The sequence below is a fragment of the Alligator mississippiensis genome, chromosome 2 (assembly GCF_030867095.1).
Source record: "Alligator mississippiensis isolate rAllMis1 chromosome 2, rAllMis1, whole genome shotgun sequence".
Taxonomy (NCBI): domain Eukaryota; kingdom Metazoa; phylum Chordata; order Crocodylia; family Alligatoridae; genus Alligator; species Alligator mississippiensis.
In genome coordinates this window covers 231,962,498-231,979,726 of record NC_081825.1, presented here as the reverse complement: position 1 = coordinate 231,979,726, position 17,229 = coordinate 231,962,498, and the positions used below count along the sequence as shown (strand labels likewise).

At 46.4% G+C, this 17,229-nt stretch overlaps 1 protein-coding gene across 6 annotated transcripts in view; it reads left to right on the top strand.

Annotated features, from left to right (window-relative positions):
• The window catches only part of ACTN1 (actinin alpha 1), a 131,767-nt gene that overhangs the window by 73,058 nt on the left and 41,480 nt on the right, over positions 1–17,229 (top strand). For all 6 annotated transcript variants that reach the window (XM_014602205.3, XM_059722898.1, XM_014602204.3 and 3 more), the window contains exons 4-6: positions 10,082–10,168; positions 10,657–10,744; positions 12,091–12,169. In XM_014602205.3, the coding sequence (XP_014457691.1) occupies positions 10,082–10,168; positions 10,657–10,744; positions 12,091–12,169 (254 nt within the window). The remainder of the gene's footprint in view (positions 1–10,081; positions 10,169–10,656; positions 10,745–12,090; positions 12,170–17,229) is intronic.

Sequence of the window (17,229 nt, the reverse complement as noted above, 5' to 3'; positions counted from 1 at the left end):
AGGCTGATTCCTGTGAGGTTCTCCAAATGCAGGAAACTCAACTGCACAGTTTTGTGGTAATGGGGGACTGGTTTTTCACGTTTCCTAGGCCTTGCTCCTCACCCCTTTGGCTAGGAGCAAGTGAAACTAATAGGTATCTGAACCCCAGGGTTTCTGGGCCCTAGCCTTACACATAGGATGCCTGCCACAAATTTGGGGAGTATCTGAAGACCCAGACTGACTGGGAAAGGAAGAGACTTGCCTGGTGGTAGAGCCACACAGATTTGAATGATTGAGCTCTGCTTAGTTGAAATCTGGAACTTGACTATTGTGCTTTGCTCAATAGAATTAACAAGTAATTTGGCCCTTGAAACAAAACTAAAAATAGATATATTAAACAAAAGCAATTTGTTACTGGACTTTGCCATCTGCATCTAGATGCTTTTGTTATTGTTAAATTAAACAAATGAATAGTTTCCTTCTTCCTTCCAAAAAGGAAGCTCAGGGGAAAAACTCCAAATAAGAAACTGTTGGGTGAATTCAGTCTAGAACTTAAACCTTGTAAAATCCTGTTTTCCTCAAACTTGAAGCCAATAAAATATTTCTGTGACTTTTCTTCTACATTCCACCAAATAACAAGCTTGCTCTGGTATTTTCAAGGGAAAAATTGCTTCACTGTGGTAGTATATGAGAACCAGAGTGAATCTGAATTAAGAACATAAGAAGTGCTGTGCTGGGTTAATTCATCTAGCCCAGCATTCTGTTTTGAGAGTGGCAGAAATGGATGCTATGGAGAGAGAGCATTGAATTGGATATATCTAGAGTAATCTATCCCCTATTCCAGCGGTTCCCAATCTGTGGTACGGGTACCACCAGTGGTACTCAGATAACCTGTCAGTGGTACACGTTAACAGATTTTATTATAATTACTTTATATGACAACAATTTGCTGGTAGTACTTAAAGTTAAATGGAAAAAAATGCTGGTGGTACTTAAGGTTGTATCATTTTAAATTGGTGGTGCACAATCTGTCAGAGTTTGGGAACTGCTGCCCTATTCAATACTCTCTCTGGCATCCACCATTATCGTTTTAAAGATGGCGGAGGAAACATTTCCAACCATTCTGTTCAAATTCTCTAGACTAGGGTTGTCCAGTTCCTGGGAGGCCATGGGCCACAAGCCTTCTGGTCACACTCTGCGCAGGACACGTCCTGCACGTTCACCCTCTCTCCCCACTGCACTCACTGTGCATCACTGCTGTGCTGTCCTGCCCTACTTCCAAGGGTGAGAAAAAGACATGGAAGCAGGAGGAGGGAGAGAAAGAGCACAGAGACCCTGGTGACAGCATCAGGAGATTGATGGGGGAAGGAGGGACAAGACCAGGAGCCTCAGGTTGGGGGTCACATATTGGTTGGCATCCAGCTGGACAGCCCTGCTATAAACAACTAGCAGAGCAGGACATTCTCTGTGTCCACTTTGAGTAAAGTGCAGAGTAAGCAAACATAACCAATACAAAGAAGAAACTGCTGTTTACAACTACATCAGCAGTCAGTGATCTAAGGTAGTTTCTCAACCTTTTAAGTAGCAAGTGTGCGGGCCGGGTGTGATCCGGGCCCTTTTCGCGCTGCACGCGGGCTGTGGCCAGCAGCCCGGGCACGCCGGATCGGAGAGGACGGGCGAAGAGCTAGAATTAGGCACAGACGCGTAATGGTAGATTTGAAGATTGTTTACTTACACCGGAGATGGTCGCGGTGCAGGCTGGAAAACTTGCTTGAGTTGCGGTTACAGACAACACGACACGAACAATCATGTGGAGTTTGCTAGGCTCCATGTAAACAGAGCTCCAGATGCCCTGGACAAGCGCGCCACCGAAATGGAAACTCGTAGATACGTCTTATAAAATTTTATCGTTCGAAGACGGGAAGAGGTGGCCGGTGGATCAGGCCGCCAGACTCCTCTGAATCTCACACAAGGTTTCTATTGCCCTGCCGTGTACCCAGAGTCCCCACGAGATCGATGTGGAGTCCTCCTCGGCCTGGGCGGAAACCGCTCAAGCCTCTTATACGGCTAGCAGGCTAATCGCTAGCCGCCACGTGGGAATAATTTAGAACTAGCCAATAACAGGGAACAAATTTGCATACGGGTGGCGGGAACTCCTTTGCACCGTGCATTTCTGTTGCAACTTGAGAAATGCACGCCGCAAATAGAGCTGCAAATTGGCGGGAACTTTTCCCTTGCACGCGGGTTCTCTATACAGCAAAACTCCACCGTGCAATGAAGCTATAATTCAACAGGGATAATTCTAGTGCCGAAGCACACACAAAATCATACCTTTGGGTTATGACAGCAAGTACCCCCTAACTTATTTTAATAAGTACCCCAACACTCAATTTTCCAGGGGATTTTATATTTACAGACTAATGCGTGCCATATGTTGGAAGAAGGGCTGTGTATATAAGGTCGTGATATGATAGATGTCTGATGTGGTATGGGTAGGGTTGCCACCTTTTACACCAAGGGTGCACAACTCAAGTATGTACCTGGGCTAGAGGTGATGTTGGGCAAAGCTAGGAGGGCTGAAACCAATGCCACGCAAAGTGCAGCACACCAAATTATTACTGGGGAATTTAAAGTGCTGCACAATGTGCGGTGCACCAAATTTTTTGCAACAGTTTTGAGAGGAGGAAGGGGCAAGAGAGAGAAGAAAAGAGGGCGAGAGAGAGAGTGTTGGAGTACCTGCATACCTCCTGCCTGTGTCTCATGTACCTCCAGGGGTACGTGTACCACAGGTTGAGAAAATATGATTGAAGGCACTGGTATTAACCTTTAAAAATGATTTAAGCTTAGTCTGTGTGATCAAGACTCTTGCCTACAAGATTTTTGTTGTATGTAAACCTGGTTCAAGGAAGGCTTTAGCCAGGTGTGGCTTTCAAACGAATTATCCATGTGATGTTGAAAATCTCTTCTAAGAGAGATTCAAGCTGCCTGACCTCTTTAGGGGTCCTTCTTGGATGTAATTGGATGCCAAATTGGAGTTTGATGTCTATCAGGATTCAGGTAGAAGGCAGGGCGAGGTGGCACCTAATAGACTAACGTGTTCAGAGGCATGAGCTTTTGTAAACTACAGATGCCAGGTCCCTTCATCAGAAGCCCTGAATGGATTTGCAGAGAATAAAGGAATAAAGTAATATAAATACAAAGCATAGGGAAAGGAGGAAGAAAGCATGAGGCACTGCAGAGAGAGATGAAGGTAGATTGAAGAGATCGAAAGGAATAAAAAGCAGCTAACTCATTGAGGGACATGGGGGTTATAAAAACTAGTACAGATAATGGGATAAGAACCCAGAGTCTGTTGAGAGCATGCTTAACACAATCCAGTCTGTGGAAGACTTCTTTCCCTTCAATTTTGCATTCAAGTTGATTTTTAAAATCCTGTTGTTTTAAGAACAGTTACTTTGAGGACATGGATGGATGTCCAGGGAGGTTAAAGTGTTCTGTTGCAGGCTTGTGTGTCTTTCTGGAATTGATGTCAGATCGGTGTCCATTCATTCTTTCACGTAGGGATTGTCATTTCTCTCCAGTATTGAGCAGAGGGGTGCTGTAACCAAGTGATGGAACATCTAATGTTGGTAGAAGATCAGGTGAATGAATCCCAGGTTTTATAATCCACATTGTGTGGTCCAGTGATGCTGTAGTATGTGTTGATGAGGGGGCACAGCTGGCTTCTGGGTCTGGAGCAAGTCCTGGTGCTTTGTTGAGAATAAGAGGTAGGCTGTTGCTGGAAAGAGATACCTGGTTCAAATACCTAAGATGTGTATCCCTAATGTAGAGCTTGGCTGTAGATGATGTGTCTAGTGGCATGCTTGTGATGAAAGCTAGTGGTATGAAGGTAGCTGTAGCAGTCATTTGATTTCTGATATAACATGGTAGTGATGTGTCCATTGCAACATTTCACAGTGGTGTCCAAAAAATGTATATGTTGAGTGGGACTATTCAAAAGTCAGTTTGGAGGGGTGGGAATTGCTAAAGTCCTGGTAGAATTTATCGAGGGATTTCTTCCTGTGTGCCCATATGATGAAGATGCCATCTGTGTACCTTAGATATACAAGGAGTATGGGAGGGCAGCTACAGAGAAAGCAGTCCCCAAGGTCTGGCATAAATATATGGATGGAGGGAGAGAGGGGCACATGTAAGACCATAACAGTCCTGTTCATTTGTATGTATAGATAGTCTCCAAATCTGAAATAGGTATGTGTGAGGACAATGTGGTAGAAACAGAAGCAATGTCAATGTCAGAGATAATATTCCATATGGCTTGTAATCTATCCTCATGTGGTATGTTGGTGTACAGCGATGTGATATCCATGGTAGCTAATATGGTGGTAGATGGAAACTTGTCAATAGAAGCTAGGAAATCTATGATGTCCTTCAAATAGCTGGCAGCTCCAATGGCACACAGAAATATGAGTCAACGTAGCCAGACACTCCGTATGTAATAGTGCCAATAGCATAAATAATGTGGAGTCCCGGGTTGCCAGGTTTGTGGATTTTGGGTAATAAGTAAAAGGTGCCCGGCCTGGGATCCTGGGAGGTAGAAGTATCAGTCCTTTCCTGTGTTTCAAGAGGTAGCATCTTTCAGAGCTTGTATAGTTGCCTCTGATATTGGGCCATGAAGTCTTGAGTCAGGAACTTATAAAACTCCGTGTTGGAAAGGTGTCTCTCAGCTTCTTGCAGGTATACTGTTTTGTTCATGACAACAGTCAGGGTTCATTCAGTCAGGGTCAAGAGGTGCTAACATTTAACCTCTGACTAAATCTGTTTTACTTGTTTCTCCAGTCTGCAAAAAAAATAATCAGCTTCTTAAAGGCACAGGGTATGGCTCTTCTGTCACTTATTGCAGAATAACTTGATTTTAGTTAGGTTACTCCTGATTCTTACCAGGTAACTGAGAGGAAAATAAAGCTGAAGACCGCAACAGTATAAAAGTCCCATCTGAGCAGGACACCCACTTAAATTCCAGGCAGTGCAGGCATGAATAAGACAGGGGGAAAAAAGAGAGAATGAGGAGATGGCTCAGCATTACAGCGTTTGTGACATAGGATTATCTTTTGTCTCCATCTCTTGCCCACTCCCAATTAGGGAGCTGGGGCAGGAAGTGAAGGGATGGAGCTGACATCTACACCCCCATGGCCAATGTTAGCAATCTGTCCTAGATCTGTCTTGGTTCTAGTCCATCAGTAGCCGCATGCCTCCTCTAGACCTCAGTTTGGAGGCTGTTTATTTTAGGTCTCCTGTTTGGATAAACAAAACATTGGGGTGACCATAGGGCTGATCGTCTTTAATGTTTCTCATTTGGATGCAAGCTGACATGTTGATGACTACTGTGTAGCAGACGGGCGTCTCTCACTCACTTAATCAATAGTATCTTCTCTTCTGCCAGTTATTCAAACGGTGCAAACTGCTTCTCTGTATGGGGTAACTACAAGCTATATTCTGGTGGGTGACTCACACAAATTGCCAAGAGAAAAGATAATTCTTACTAGTACTAAAGCTGCATCTTACTGCCTGGGTAGGGGAGGAGAAGACAGTATGGTACCATTACATTATCCAAAGAGTCTGGATTATTAAGTCATTCATATGACATAGGGAATGGCATTTTAAAAACCAGATCCTTGTAACAAGCCAGTCTTGTTCCTGAAGAGTGCATATTTGTCAGGCCCTTAATTGGCTGTCAAACAAATGGATGGAAGTGCAGTAATTATTCCATATCTCGTTGTTCGTGCATAGTGCAATAATAGCAATCAAATGGGAGCATATTCAGTGGTGCAAATGAATTCCCAGCCATTGGCTGCAAACTTTCAGCTGCTTCAGTGTCAAACTGATCCATCCTATATCAGATGTAAATCACATGAGTAACATGTCCTAGCTGCTGCTGCATAGAACAGTCTGATGCTGCTAGAGGAAGTGCAGTGAATCCTGGCAGGCAGACCTCCACCTAGGAGGCACAAACAGTGCCTCAGGAGGCACTCACTGGTCACTGGTCCTCTCCTGTCATACGTGAACTGCTCCCAAACAGTTCAGGGTCAGTTATGACCATGGGGAGCAAACATTGACTCTTTACTTCCAGGAGGTATAGGGTTGCTCTAGTTAGTTGTGTTTAATTGCTTTAGATCAGGGTGCTCAACCCCCAGCCTGTGGGGCAGATGCAGCACACAGTACTGTGTCATCCAGCCCTCAGGGCTCCCCAGGGGACCAGAAAGTTGTGGGGGAGGGGTGAAGCAGTGCCACTGCCCCCTGCTGCCAAATATCTGGGCCCATGGAGAGCCCCAGGTCCTGCATGCTGGCTGGGGTACTTGATCCCAGTACACGAGGCCAGGCAAGGGCAGTGTCGGGCCCCAGGGCTCTATCCCAGTGCAGGAGGGGGCAGCACTGAGCCCCTGGGACCTAATCCTGGTATGCAGGGAGTGCTGGGTCTTCAGGACCTAATTGTGATGCATGGGGGCAGGAAGAGATGGTGTCAAGCCCCGGAGCCTCAATCCCAGGGGGCACGAGTGGGCAGTGCTGGGCTCTGGCACCTCCATTCTAGGGGGCAGGAAGTGGGAGGGTGCAGTGCCAGGCCACCGCAGACCAGTTTCAGAGCATGGAGCAGAGAGGGGGCAGTGCCAGGATCTGTCCTGAAGACCAGCCCTGTGCCATTCATCTGGTTGAGGACCACTGATTTAGATCTTCTGCTGCGCTGTGAAATTTCTCACTTTGTAGTCAAGGGAGCCAGAAAACTCCATGGACTCCCTTTCCTCCTTGCACCAGGAGCCTTGCCCCCTGTATTAGAAACAAGAGATGCTCGTAGGCATCTCTGGAATCCTAGAGTCAAATGCCCTGAGAGTGATCCCAAGGGACAGGGAATGCAGTGGCAGTTGCATAACCTGGGGGGAAAGAGAGAGTAGGGCACCAGCTCTAGACACTAATTCAGAGCCCCCGCTGCCTCCCATGTTCAGGGAGCTTGTGCTGAGGCAGCAGTAGCCCATGCCACGTGGCTCTGTTATTGTAGGCCCAGCGTGAGGAAGTAAGGCTTAGCTGCCCACTCAGCACACTCCCACCCTGTGCTGCCCAGGTAGCATTTTAAGCTACACCTCTGCACAGTGCTGGGAAAGTGCATTGGCAAAGGTGGGACATTTGCCTGGGAGTATAGGTGAGGGACCGCTGTCCTCTTTCATCCGCCTGAGAGAATTTGTCCACAGGGTCCCAGGAAGTATACTGTAATTAGGCTCTGAAAGGGAAGACTGCTTGATCACTACCAGCTAAGAGTAGCAAATTTGTAACTTGGAACAAAAATAATCAGAGAAGGCTTTTTCTTAATTGCACTCACTGCGAACGCAGGATGGTTCCTTGTTCTCAGAGCACTAGCTTATGCCTGGGAGGTTGCTGCTGCTCAACCTCTCTTGATCAAGAGAACTGTCATGTGGCCATTTGCAGAGGTAAAATGGAGGAAACCTCTGAGTTCCTCCAGATCAGACATGGCTGGATTGTGCAATGCCAGGAAAGCAGCAAGCTGAGGGTTCAGGGGGGTCTAAGTGAAACGCAGCTTCCGTTTTTTGGTTTAATTTAGAAAAGTGCAAAATTGCTTCTAGAGCACTGAGGGTGGGCTGAGTTGAGGAGGCTGTAGCCTGAGAAGTGACCTGAGCATAGGGCTGGGAGCCAGAGCTCCTTCGTATATTCCTGCTTTAGCCCCTGCCACCCACATGATGTTATGGAAGTCACTTCCACTCTGCTGCCATTTAAAATACACTTTTAAAATACTACCTGCTCCACATTGCTGATTCACTTATTATTGTTTGTTTGGTATCTTCAAAAATAAAGACATACTCCCAGATTTAAATCTAGTCCATTAATCTAAAAAGCTGAAAGGATGTTCAGGTCTTAGACATGCCTCGAGCCTCCCTGTCAACTGCTGTGATTTTTATAATCATAGGTTTCTCTTATTTGTGTTGAGGGGGGTAAATATTTTCTGTCTTGCTTTGTAAAAACCCCATGCAAGCTGTTATCTAATGCACAAAATAAATAGAAAACAAAGATGTTTTCATTAATGTGTTTTGTCTGTAGCATCTCAGATGTTTTTAATAATAGCAACAAAAATAATGAGACTGAAAAGTGCTTTATGTATTTATTATTAAGGCCTTATTAAAATCTCTCCAATACAATTGCACAAATGCGCGTCACCCCATGTGAATGGTTCTCTGGTTATTCTTCCTGGGCAAATTAAGCCTTTCACACCTAGCTCCTATACCAATGTGTCCCAAGTAGGAATAAAAAAGGCACTGTAGCCTACAAGTGTCCTGTAACTAGGAGGAGGTATGTGTGTGTGCTGGGAGCAAGGGGAGTGGGGCTAAATTAGCAAGGGGCTAATCTGTTTGTAGGGGTTTTTTTCTAAAATTGGGAGATCTGTATCAGTGCAAACCTGTTGCGCAGTACAAACCAGGATTGCACCAGCAAGGTTTGCTCTGGTAAGTCACCAGGGAATGTCATGGTGGCTACATTATCAACCTCAAGCTTCCAAGAACCATGAGACTGGCTTAACATAACGAGATTTCTTTTGGAGTTTTCATTTTCTATTTGGAATCCTTTGAAGCCGTCAGGATTTGTGTTTTCAAGCTTTTCTCAACAGTCACATTTTTGCCCAATTTAAAATGAAAAACTGAGCTTTTCATGTAATTCCTGGATGCTCAGAGCTGAGGCTTTAAGGAAAATGCCAAATATTGCGAATTACACAATCAAACCAAGAATGCTGGGAACTACAACTAGTCCAAGCCTACCTTTCACCAGTACATGCCATCTGCACTAGTGCTGGGATAGCTGCATGAACATAAGTGCATTGATGCAAAACCAAACCCTTCCTGCCTTTTTGATGGCATTCAATTGGTACGAGCCTAATGCAGTAATTTGTATTGAACCCTTTTGTCCATAAAGCAGAATAGCTTGGAATGGCTTCATAACTGAAATCAGAGCAGGAAACTGCAGGAGAGCAACTATCTAGTCAATGTCCAAAAAGAACTCATGGCATAAATTATACAGGAGTCTTTCCAGTTCATAACCTCTGGTAGCAGTAACACAGGGCATATATTTTAGTGTGGCTTATTAAACATGTTGAGAGAGTTTCCTTTTCAACCTGTGCAGGATCTCCATGTCTATCAGGGGTTCTCTGGAGTATGTGAACCAGCTGTCGGCTATGTCATTTGTATTCTTTGGCACTGATCTGTGCACAATTACAACCCTTTTCTGAGCCCTCTCCAGAACTTTTCTCTCAAATTCTTAACAGATTATGTCTCACGTGCGCACAGGATTGGTTTCTAAAGCCTCTGAGCTGTCAGCCCCAGCTGATTTACACTGCAGAGTACAGTGAGCAACAAAGTACAATCTGCTTGACATCTCAGTGGATGTTATGCTTCACTCATGCAGATAAGCAAGCACATCCTTTTACTTTCTCTTCAGCCCCTGTGTTTACACTTTGATGCAGAAACACATTGGTTTATTTTACTGGAAGTTTTATATCTGAAAGTAGCCCTCCACAGATGCAGTCTGAAGACCAGCACGTAGCTTTGCTTACAAATTAAATGTGGGTGGCTCTTGGTTGTTTCAGTGGATCTTTGTCTGTACCGCAGAACCAGCTTTCAGGGCTTATCTATATGGAGGAAGCTTCACCCATACGCTGGTGAAATTATATTGGTATGGTCAAATTGAGATCATTATACCACTGTGACTCCCTCTGGATACTTATTCCAGAATAGAAGTGGCTTTTTCTTAAGCTTCTTCAGCAATGCCTGTAAAAGGTACTTTTCACTGCAGTAAGTGCCTCTATGCGGGGCATTAGAGAGATTTAAATTCACGCCTTCCTTTACAGTAGTATAACATCCCCCTGCTGGCAGTCTCAAAGGCTGTCGGCGTCTCTTCAGTGGTCAGTAGTAGGACTGAGATGCATAGATGAGACTGGTAAGGCTGGAATGCCAGCTCTCAGCTCTGTAAGTGGCAGCGCTCCCCAGGTTTCATTATTCAGTCTTCCACTGGGATTTGGACACCCAGCGTGAACTTGTTTTTTCTCCCCCTGCAGAAATTGTCGATGGCAATGTTAAAATGACCCTTGGAATGATCTGGACCATCATCCTTCGCTTTGCCATTCAGGATATCTCAGTAGAAGGTAAACCTTGGTATTTTTCCACTGCTGTTTCAGAATGGATGGTCCTAGTAGTCAGGGCAACTGCATCTCTTTGCTACATGAGATCCAGCTCTGGTGGTACCAAATCAGCATATCCTGGAAGTCACCAGGGAGCCACTAAGATCCAAGTTGGCTTGTGCTGTGATTTCCCTTTCTGGCCAAGTCATAGGTTGGTACAGACATTCTGGGAAGAGTTTTTAACTCCTCTTCCCTGGAGAGTATTTATGAGGTGCACGAAATGGATGGGGAGGCGGTCATAGACTGCAGAACATTCCCTTACTGGCTGATCCATGGACATGGTCATTTTGCTACCAGTCTGTCCTAAATCTGAGAGCTATATAAGAGAACATTCCCTCAAAAAAGGAAGCTAAAGGCATGGCTCAGTGCTGTGTTAGCCAGAATGAACCCAAGGGATGAAAAAATTCAAGAGAAATTGGTTAGCCCACTTGCCTCCTTTGCTCTCTCTCTAGAGACATCTGCTAAAGAAGGACTTTTATTATGGTGTCAGAGGAAGACAGCTCCCTACAAAAATGTGAACATCCAGAATTTCCATATCAGGTGAGTCAGAGGTGGGGATTATCTTTATGATCTTGACAGATCATGTTTGTCCATAGGACTCTTGGCACTGTTAGGTGTCTTGCATTATCAAATTCTGAAGGAAATTGTGAGACTTGCTGTTACCGTTCTATTATACAGGAGAAAAATAGGCTGTAGAGACTTGTCCGATGTCATACAGTAAATTAGCATCAGAGCCCATCACAGCACCCAGATTACCAGCCTCCCAGTTCCTTACTCTGGCCACAGTTACTACCTTTGACAAATATTTTAGAGCATTACGTTCCCTGAAGATGCTGTCCATGTTGGAGACTGGTCAAAAAAATTTTGAACCAGTGATACTACAAATAGCTTTAGGAAATGTAGTTCCTAAAGTGAAGTCTACACTAGAAATGTTTGCTGACATGGAAATGCTGGGAAGAGGCTTTGTTAATATTTTTATACTGGTCAAAGGAACTGTAAATGGTACGGTTCCTTTTGCTGGTATGGTTCAGGGTACCGTTATGAGCTAAAAGCACTTTTTGCTGGTATGTCCTGCATCTACACCTGGAGGGTTTGTCAGCCTGGCTATCATGTGACATAGCGAAGAGGGAGATCTGCTAGGGTGTGCAAACACTTCCTGGAAATGAAGGGACCCCCAGTACTTGAAGCCCGCAGTTTGGTTAAACAAATTAGTACAACACATACTTTGCAAGGAATAAGCCATTTTCTGTGAGGGGAAACATGCAGTTGATTAAAACTGTTTGATTTTTGTCTTTGTTTGGGGTTTTTTTCTCTTTTCTTCCAACCTTTTGAGGGTAGGAGACAGGTCATTTCTGCTACTTAATGGACATCAGACTTGTCTCTCTCTTTGATTCTGTATGAAAAGCTTGAACTGGTTGGAGAGAGGGCAGAGATGGCAAACATAGTGGTAGGTGTAACTCAGAGTGATAATTTTCCCCTCCATGTTTTATCTGTCTTTTCCTAGAAGTGTTTTCATGCAAATTCAGACATTTACCTCTTTTTCATGCCCAAGCTCAGTTTCTGCGCATGAGTACTGTTCAGACTCTATTTGACAATGAAAATGTTGTGGTAATACATGTGGCAGCAATAAAAATGATCCCAGATCACTAAAGTCTGTAGGCATTGTTGCCATTGGCTTCAGCGGGAGTAGGATAGGAGCCTAACGCAGAAATAGGCCTTGTGCACATTTTAATGCTTACTGAAGCTTTAGCTAAAAGTAGATGAAGCCTGAAGTAATGATCTAGGCTCTCAGCATCTTGGTCCCATCTGTTGTGCACTTTGTCAGCTGCCTGCCACTCCACCTGTTTGAACATCGCTAATTATGTCCTCTTCTGCCTTCTTCACAGCTGGAAGGATGGTCTTGGCTTTTGTGCTTTGATTCACAGACATCGCCCAGAGCTCATCGACTATGGGAAGCTACGAAAGGTACCAACTTAATTTGTTTTGAGGAGCAGGTGCCCCAGGTCTATGGAAGATAAGAGGGAGGAAATCTAGTCTGACATGCAGTAATTGGAGAACTTCAGCTGCAACTGATGTTGACACTAACTGGGGTTTGGGGAAGAAAAAGAGAAATCAATACATTCCACTTCACCAAGGGAAATTTAATGAATTATCTCCCTGCTCTTTCCTGATTTCAGATGACTTATTGGTGGTTGTACTATGTAGGAACAATCAGTCACATGTGCATAGGTCCCAACTTGCAAAAGTTTGTGCATCTGCAACTCAGGCTTACGTGCTGGGCAGCAACACACTCAGGCACGCCCTGATGCTCTCCACACGCTACCTCTTCAGCTGCAAAAGGCATCTGTGTTCATGCAGTGTTGCTGGTGGACTAATTAGTACTCCTGAGGGTCAGGGATAAATCATTTGCCTGCAGCACCATGTGAACATGGCTGTGCTGTTTTCAGTTGGGGAGGTAGTACACACAGACCAGTGCAGTGTTTGAGCTGCCTGGCACAGGAAGTCTGTAGTGCAGATATGCTCTCAGCAATGCCAAGTCTGACACTAAGTACATGTGCAAACTATATGCATTTGCTAGTTAAGTCAACATTAGAGGCAGTGTTTCTGGAGCAAACAGGATGGAACAGGATACTGGGCTGTGGGGGTGCCTTTTTTTACAGAACAGCTGAGAAACAGGCGTATGTGTACTCTTTTGCCAGAGTGAAGACTTGTCATGGGCTGCCAAGTTAGTAGTTAGAGTCCAGTGCCTCTAAGATGACTTCCTGATATTTATGTGAGAAGGAAGGTTTGTTACAGTAATAACTTTCCTTGGATCAACTGCATAGTTGGGAGTGATGTTAGACAAGTTTTGGTGAACAAAGTGAAGGTCCTCAGGAAGGGCATTGTGTGGCTGAAATCTTATCTAATGCCTCTCCCCAACAATATAGTTGGGTCCAATAAAAAAATACCATCAGGCAAAACTTGCTTCTTGCCTGTTCTCTGGGTCATCACAGCTACAACACTGCAGCTCTTCCTAGTCCTTAGATTAGCATGGTAAACAAAAACAAAAAAAGTACTTACACTGAAGTTTCCTACCTCTTGAAAAATGACCAAAAATACCATCTTGTTCTTTGAAAGATCAGCTTCCTTTGTGAAACAGTAGGTATGACTTAGTGACCAAAATAAGTGTTTAGTGCTTTGTATAACCCACAGCATTCTTCAGGCAGCAGAGGTATGAAGGAGTGAATTGGATTCTGTTTCTACTTTTGTATTGTCAATAAAGCAGCATACTTAGATATATCTGTGCACACTCACTGAAGGCACGGGGACTGTACAGAGATTACTGAGGCATATCTTTGAAGGATTTTTAGTCATGGTGATGATGCACAAGAAGGAAAGGCTCAAGCTGGCTGTCTGATACCAAGATCAGTGTGAGGGGCTGGTAGTTTAAGAAAATATATATGTGGTACCTGTAAATTGAGCACATTGGCTATAGAAGTCATTGAAGTCATATTGCTAGTGCAGTGGGAACCAACCTTTTTTGCAAGCATGCCACCAGTTGATCCCACACCCTCCCCAAATGCCACTCTGATCATCTTCTTCTGCCCAATCTGTTGCTCTGCTTTCTTCACCCCACTCTCTACCCCCTTCCCAATCTCCTGCTCTGCTTTCTGGTTCTTGCCCTGTGCTCCCTGCCTGATCTGCTGCTTTGTCTTCTGCTTCCTGCCCTGTCTGCTACTGTGCTCCCTGTCCCCTCCCTGATTTATCATGTGCCACAAACAGGGACTGCCCATGCCACTTGTAGCAATGGTTACTGCTCTACTGGATCCCTGTTTCTTGCAATGAGGCTAGGTGGATGGGATCAATATACAAATAAGCAACTTGCAAATGAGCTAATCAGATTAGCTGTGTCTTTGAAATGGTCAATTATAGGGTGCCTCAAATTACAGGCAATCAATAACCTGAGAGGTCTTTATTGTCTTGTAGAACAGTTAATTGTATTTTCCTATCAGTTTGTGTCTTGAGTCAGCACCTGATGCTTCTGAATAAACAACGGGGGAGGACTCCACCTATTTACACAAACTGCAGCAGTGAAAAAAAAAGAAATGGTTAGAACCAATCCCATTTTCAGTTTATTCTATTGGAAAAATAAAGCAGCTGAACAATGTATCTTTGAAAATGAAAAAATCCAGCTGGGAAACTACAGAGTTCCCTTATTAGAAACAAAAGCCAAACCCAAATCCAAACAAACCTGGTGTGAGGAAAGGGGGAAAAAGTCTTTGCTAGCTTTTCAGAGTGAAAATGAGGGTGATTATCTTGTCCAAATCAAGTAGCTGTGGGAAGGGACTGGCAACCCCTGCTCCTCTCTCATCTTGTGCCTGCTTTATAAAATCGTAAAGAGAAACAGCATCAACGGGACCCTCATCTATGCTTGTCTGTCCCTGCTGGCAGTTCTAGCAGCAGATAGGAGCCCCAGCTGCCAAGCTGCCACAGTGTGTGCCTGCTCATGACCTTAGGGGTATTGGTCTAAGGACATAGGCAGACAAGGTTCTTTGGGAAAAATTGTTCTTTGCAACCTTTCCGGCACAAACATTCATGACCTGGCAGCAATACTCTTTGTGGTGCTATTCAAGGGGCGGGCAATTATTTTGGGTGGAGGGCTGCTTACCCAGTTTTGGCAGGCTGTCAGGGCCGCATGGGTAGCCCCGCCCCTTGACAGGTGCCCTACCCCCTGGTCACCATCTTGGGACCAGTGTCTTGGGACCAGTGTCCCAGGGCCAGCACCGGTGGGGCCCAGAGCGGGGCACAGGCCGGCAGGGGTCTGTGGAGCCGGGCTGGGCTGCACCAGCAGGGAGAGGGGGGAGCTGGCCCGGCTCCATAGAGCCCCTGCCAGTTGGGACCCCGCGCTCCTGCCACCCTGCTCTGGGCCCCACCGGCACTGGCTCTGGGACACCACTGCGAGCCCTGTGCTCCCACTGGCCCCCTGCCTGCTCACACCCAGTGCCCCCCAGCCCTGCGGTACAGGTGGGGGGCAGCGCATCTGGTGCTGAGCGTGGGGGAAAGAGGCCTCTCGCCTGCCCCATGGCCAGCGCTCCCTGCTGCAGGCACTCGCAGCCCACGCGGGGCTGTCTGGAGCAGGCACAGGCAGCCCCAGGCAGGCTGCAGGTAGCTGAAATGCCGAGCGCTGGCCATGGGGTTGGCAAGATGCCACTTTTCCCAATGCTCAGCACCAGCTTGTAACCCGCCCCCACCACCAGCCTGGCAGTGGGGTCGGGTTACAAGCTGGTGCTGAGCGTGGGGGGTGGGGGCGAAGCAGCCCCTCCCCGCCCCATGGCCAGCACCCCATGCTGCAGCCACTTGCAGCCTGCCTGGGGCTGCCTGTCTGCTCCAGACAGCCCCATGTGGGCTGCGAGCTGCGAGCACCTGCAGCATGGGGTGCTGGCCATGGGGCGGGCGAGGGGCTGCTTTTCTCTGTGCAGGGAAGGAGCCCAGGGAATAGCTGAGAATGGGGGGGGGGAAGCATCCCCTCCCCCAACCCACGTCTGGTGTCCCACGCTGCAGGTGCTTGCAGCTCGCACGGGGCTGTCCGGAGTGGGCACAGGCAGCCCCATGCGAGCTGTGAGCAGCTGCAGCACAGGGCACCAGCCGCAGGGTGGGCTTTCCCCCCCCCCTCCCCCAGTGCTCCTTCCCTGCCCCGGGTGTGTTCCCCCCCCGCCCCACTTACCTGAGCTTCCCACACCAGGGCAGCCATGTGCTCCCAGCCCAGAAACCCCAGAAGGGGCTTCTGGCTGTGGGGGCGGGGGCAGCCTGCTGCTGTTGTGGGAGCCCGTCGGGCTTCCCCTGGGTCCTACTGCCCTTGGTTCCTGTCATTTTTGACAGGAACCAAGAGCAGAGAAATATTAATTTTCTACATTTTTTTAGGGGCGCCATGGGCCAGATAGAATGGCCTTGTGGGCCAGATGCAGCCCGTGGGCCATATTTTGCCCGCCCCTGCTCTGTTCTGTAGCTGTTCCACCTGAGTGAAAAGTGTGCCTGAGGAAGGCACCAGCAGCTGAAGGGACAGTGGCATCTGGGAGAAGGTTCAGAAGGATCAGCACATGGCTTCTGCCAGATGGTAGAAGAAGCTTCAGTCTTCTCGGCAGAGGTGGTGTAACTGCCAAAGGAAAGGCGAGCTCTGCTACTTCAGAGGAGCTCTGAGTATGAATTTGCTCAAGTGCAGTGTAGCATAAAGTAGGCCTAGTCCTTTTCCATTTCCCTGTCTACTTTCCCTTGGCAAGAACCTCTCCCCATGCTCTATCCTTTCTGCCATTGGTCCCTTTTCCTTTCCCTTTGCTCTTCTAGGCTTTGCTTAGACTTCAGTTTAAAGGTATGATGTTAACTAACACATCTGGAATCTCTACTGTAGACAAACAGTCTTCTCTGCTTTCAACATAGGCTACATCAGCGGTATCCAACTCATCTGGCCCTGAAGGCTGGATGAGTGGAGTGCGGCCAGCACGCAGGCTGGATGAATGGTGTCGGGGGCTGGCCCTGTGGGCAGTACTGGGCCCATGGTGCACTAATCTGACTGGGTACAATGTCACTAAAGTTACAAAATGCCCATTATTCCTTTCTTGCTATGGGAGAACTATTTAACTAATTAAAGAGTAGCTTGTGTAGCACAGATCTAATCTATCTGGTAAACAGAACAGATGTATGAACTTTAGAAGGCAAGTAGCCAAAAACCTTCCCTACATTAGCCTCCTCCTAAAATCTTTGCACTGTGTTGTACTACCACTGGCATGCAGCTCAACTATTTCTTTTTCCATTCCACTACTCTTACTTGGCTCCTTTTCTTGAGCAGGAGCAGAAACCAGCTCAAGCCCAAAGTCTTGGTGATGACTGATGAGACTGTTCCAGTATAATAAGCAGATATCTGAGCTAATTTTGCAGATACCTCTACCTAAATATAAGAGAATTTAACAGCCCTGACTGACAAGACTCAACCCTGCATAGCCTGTGAGCTGACAAGATCACAGGCTGAGAAAGTATTTGCCACAGTTTAG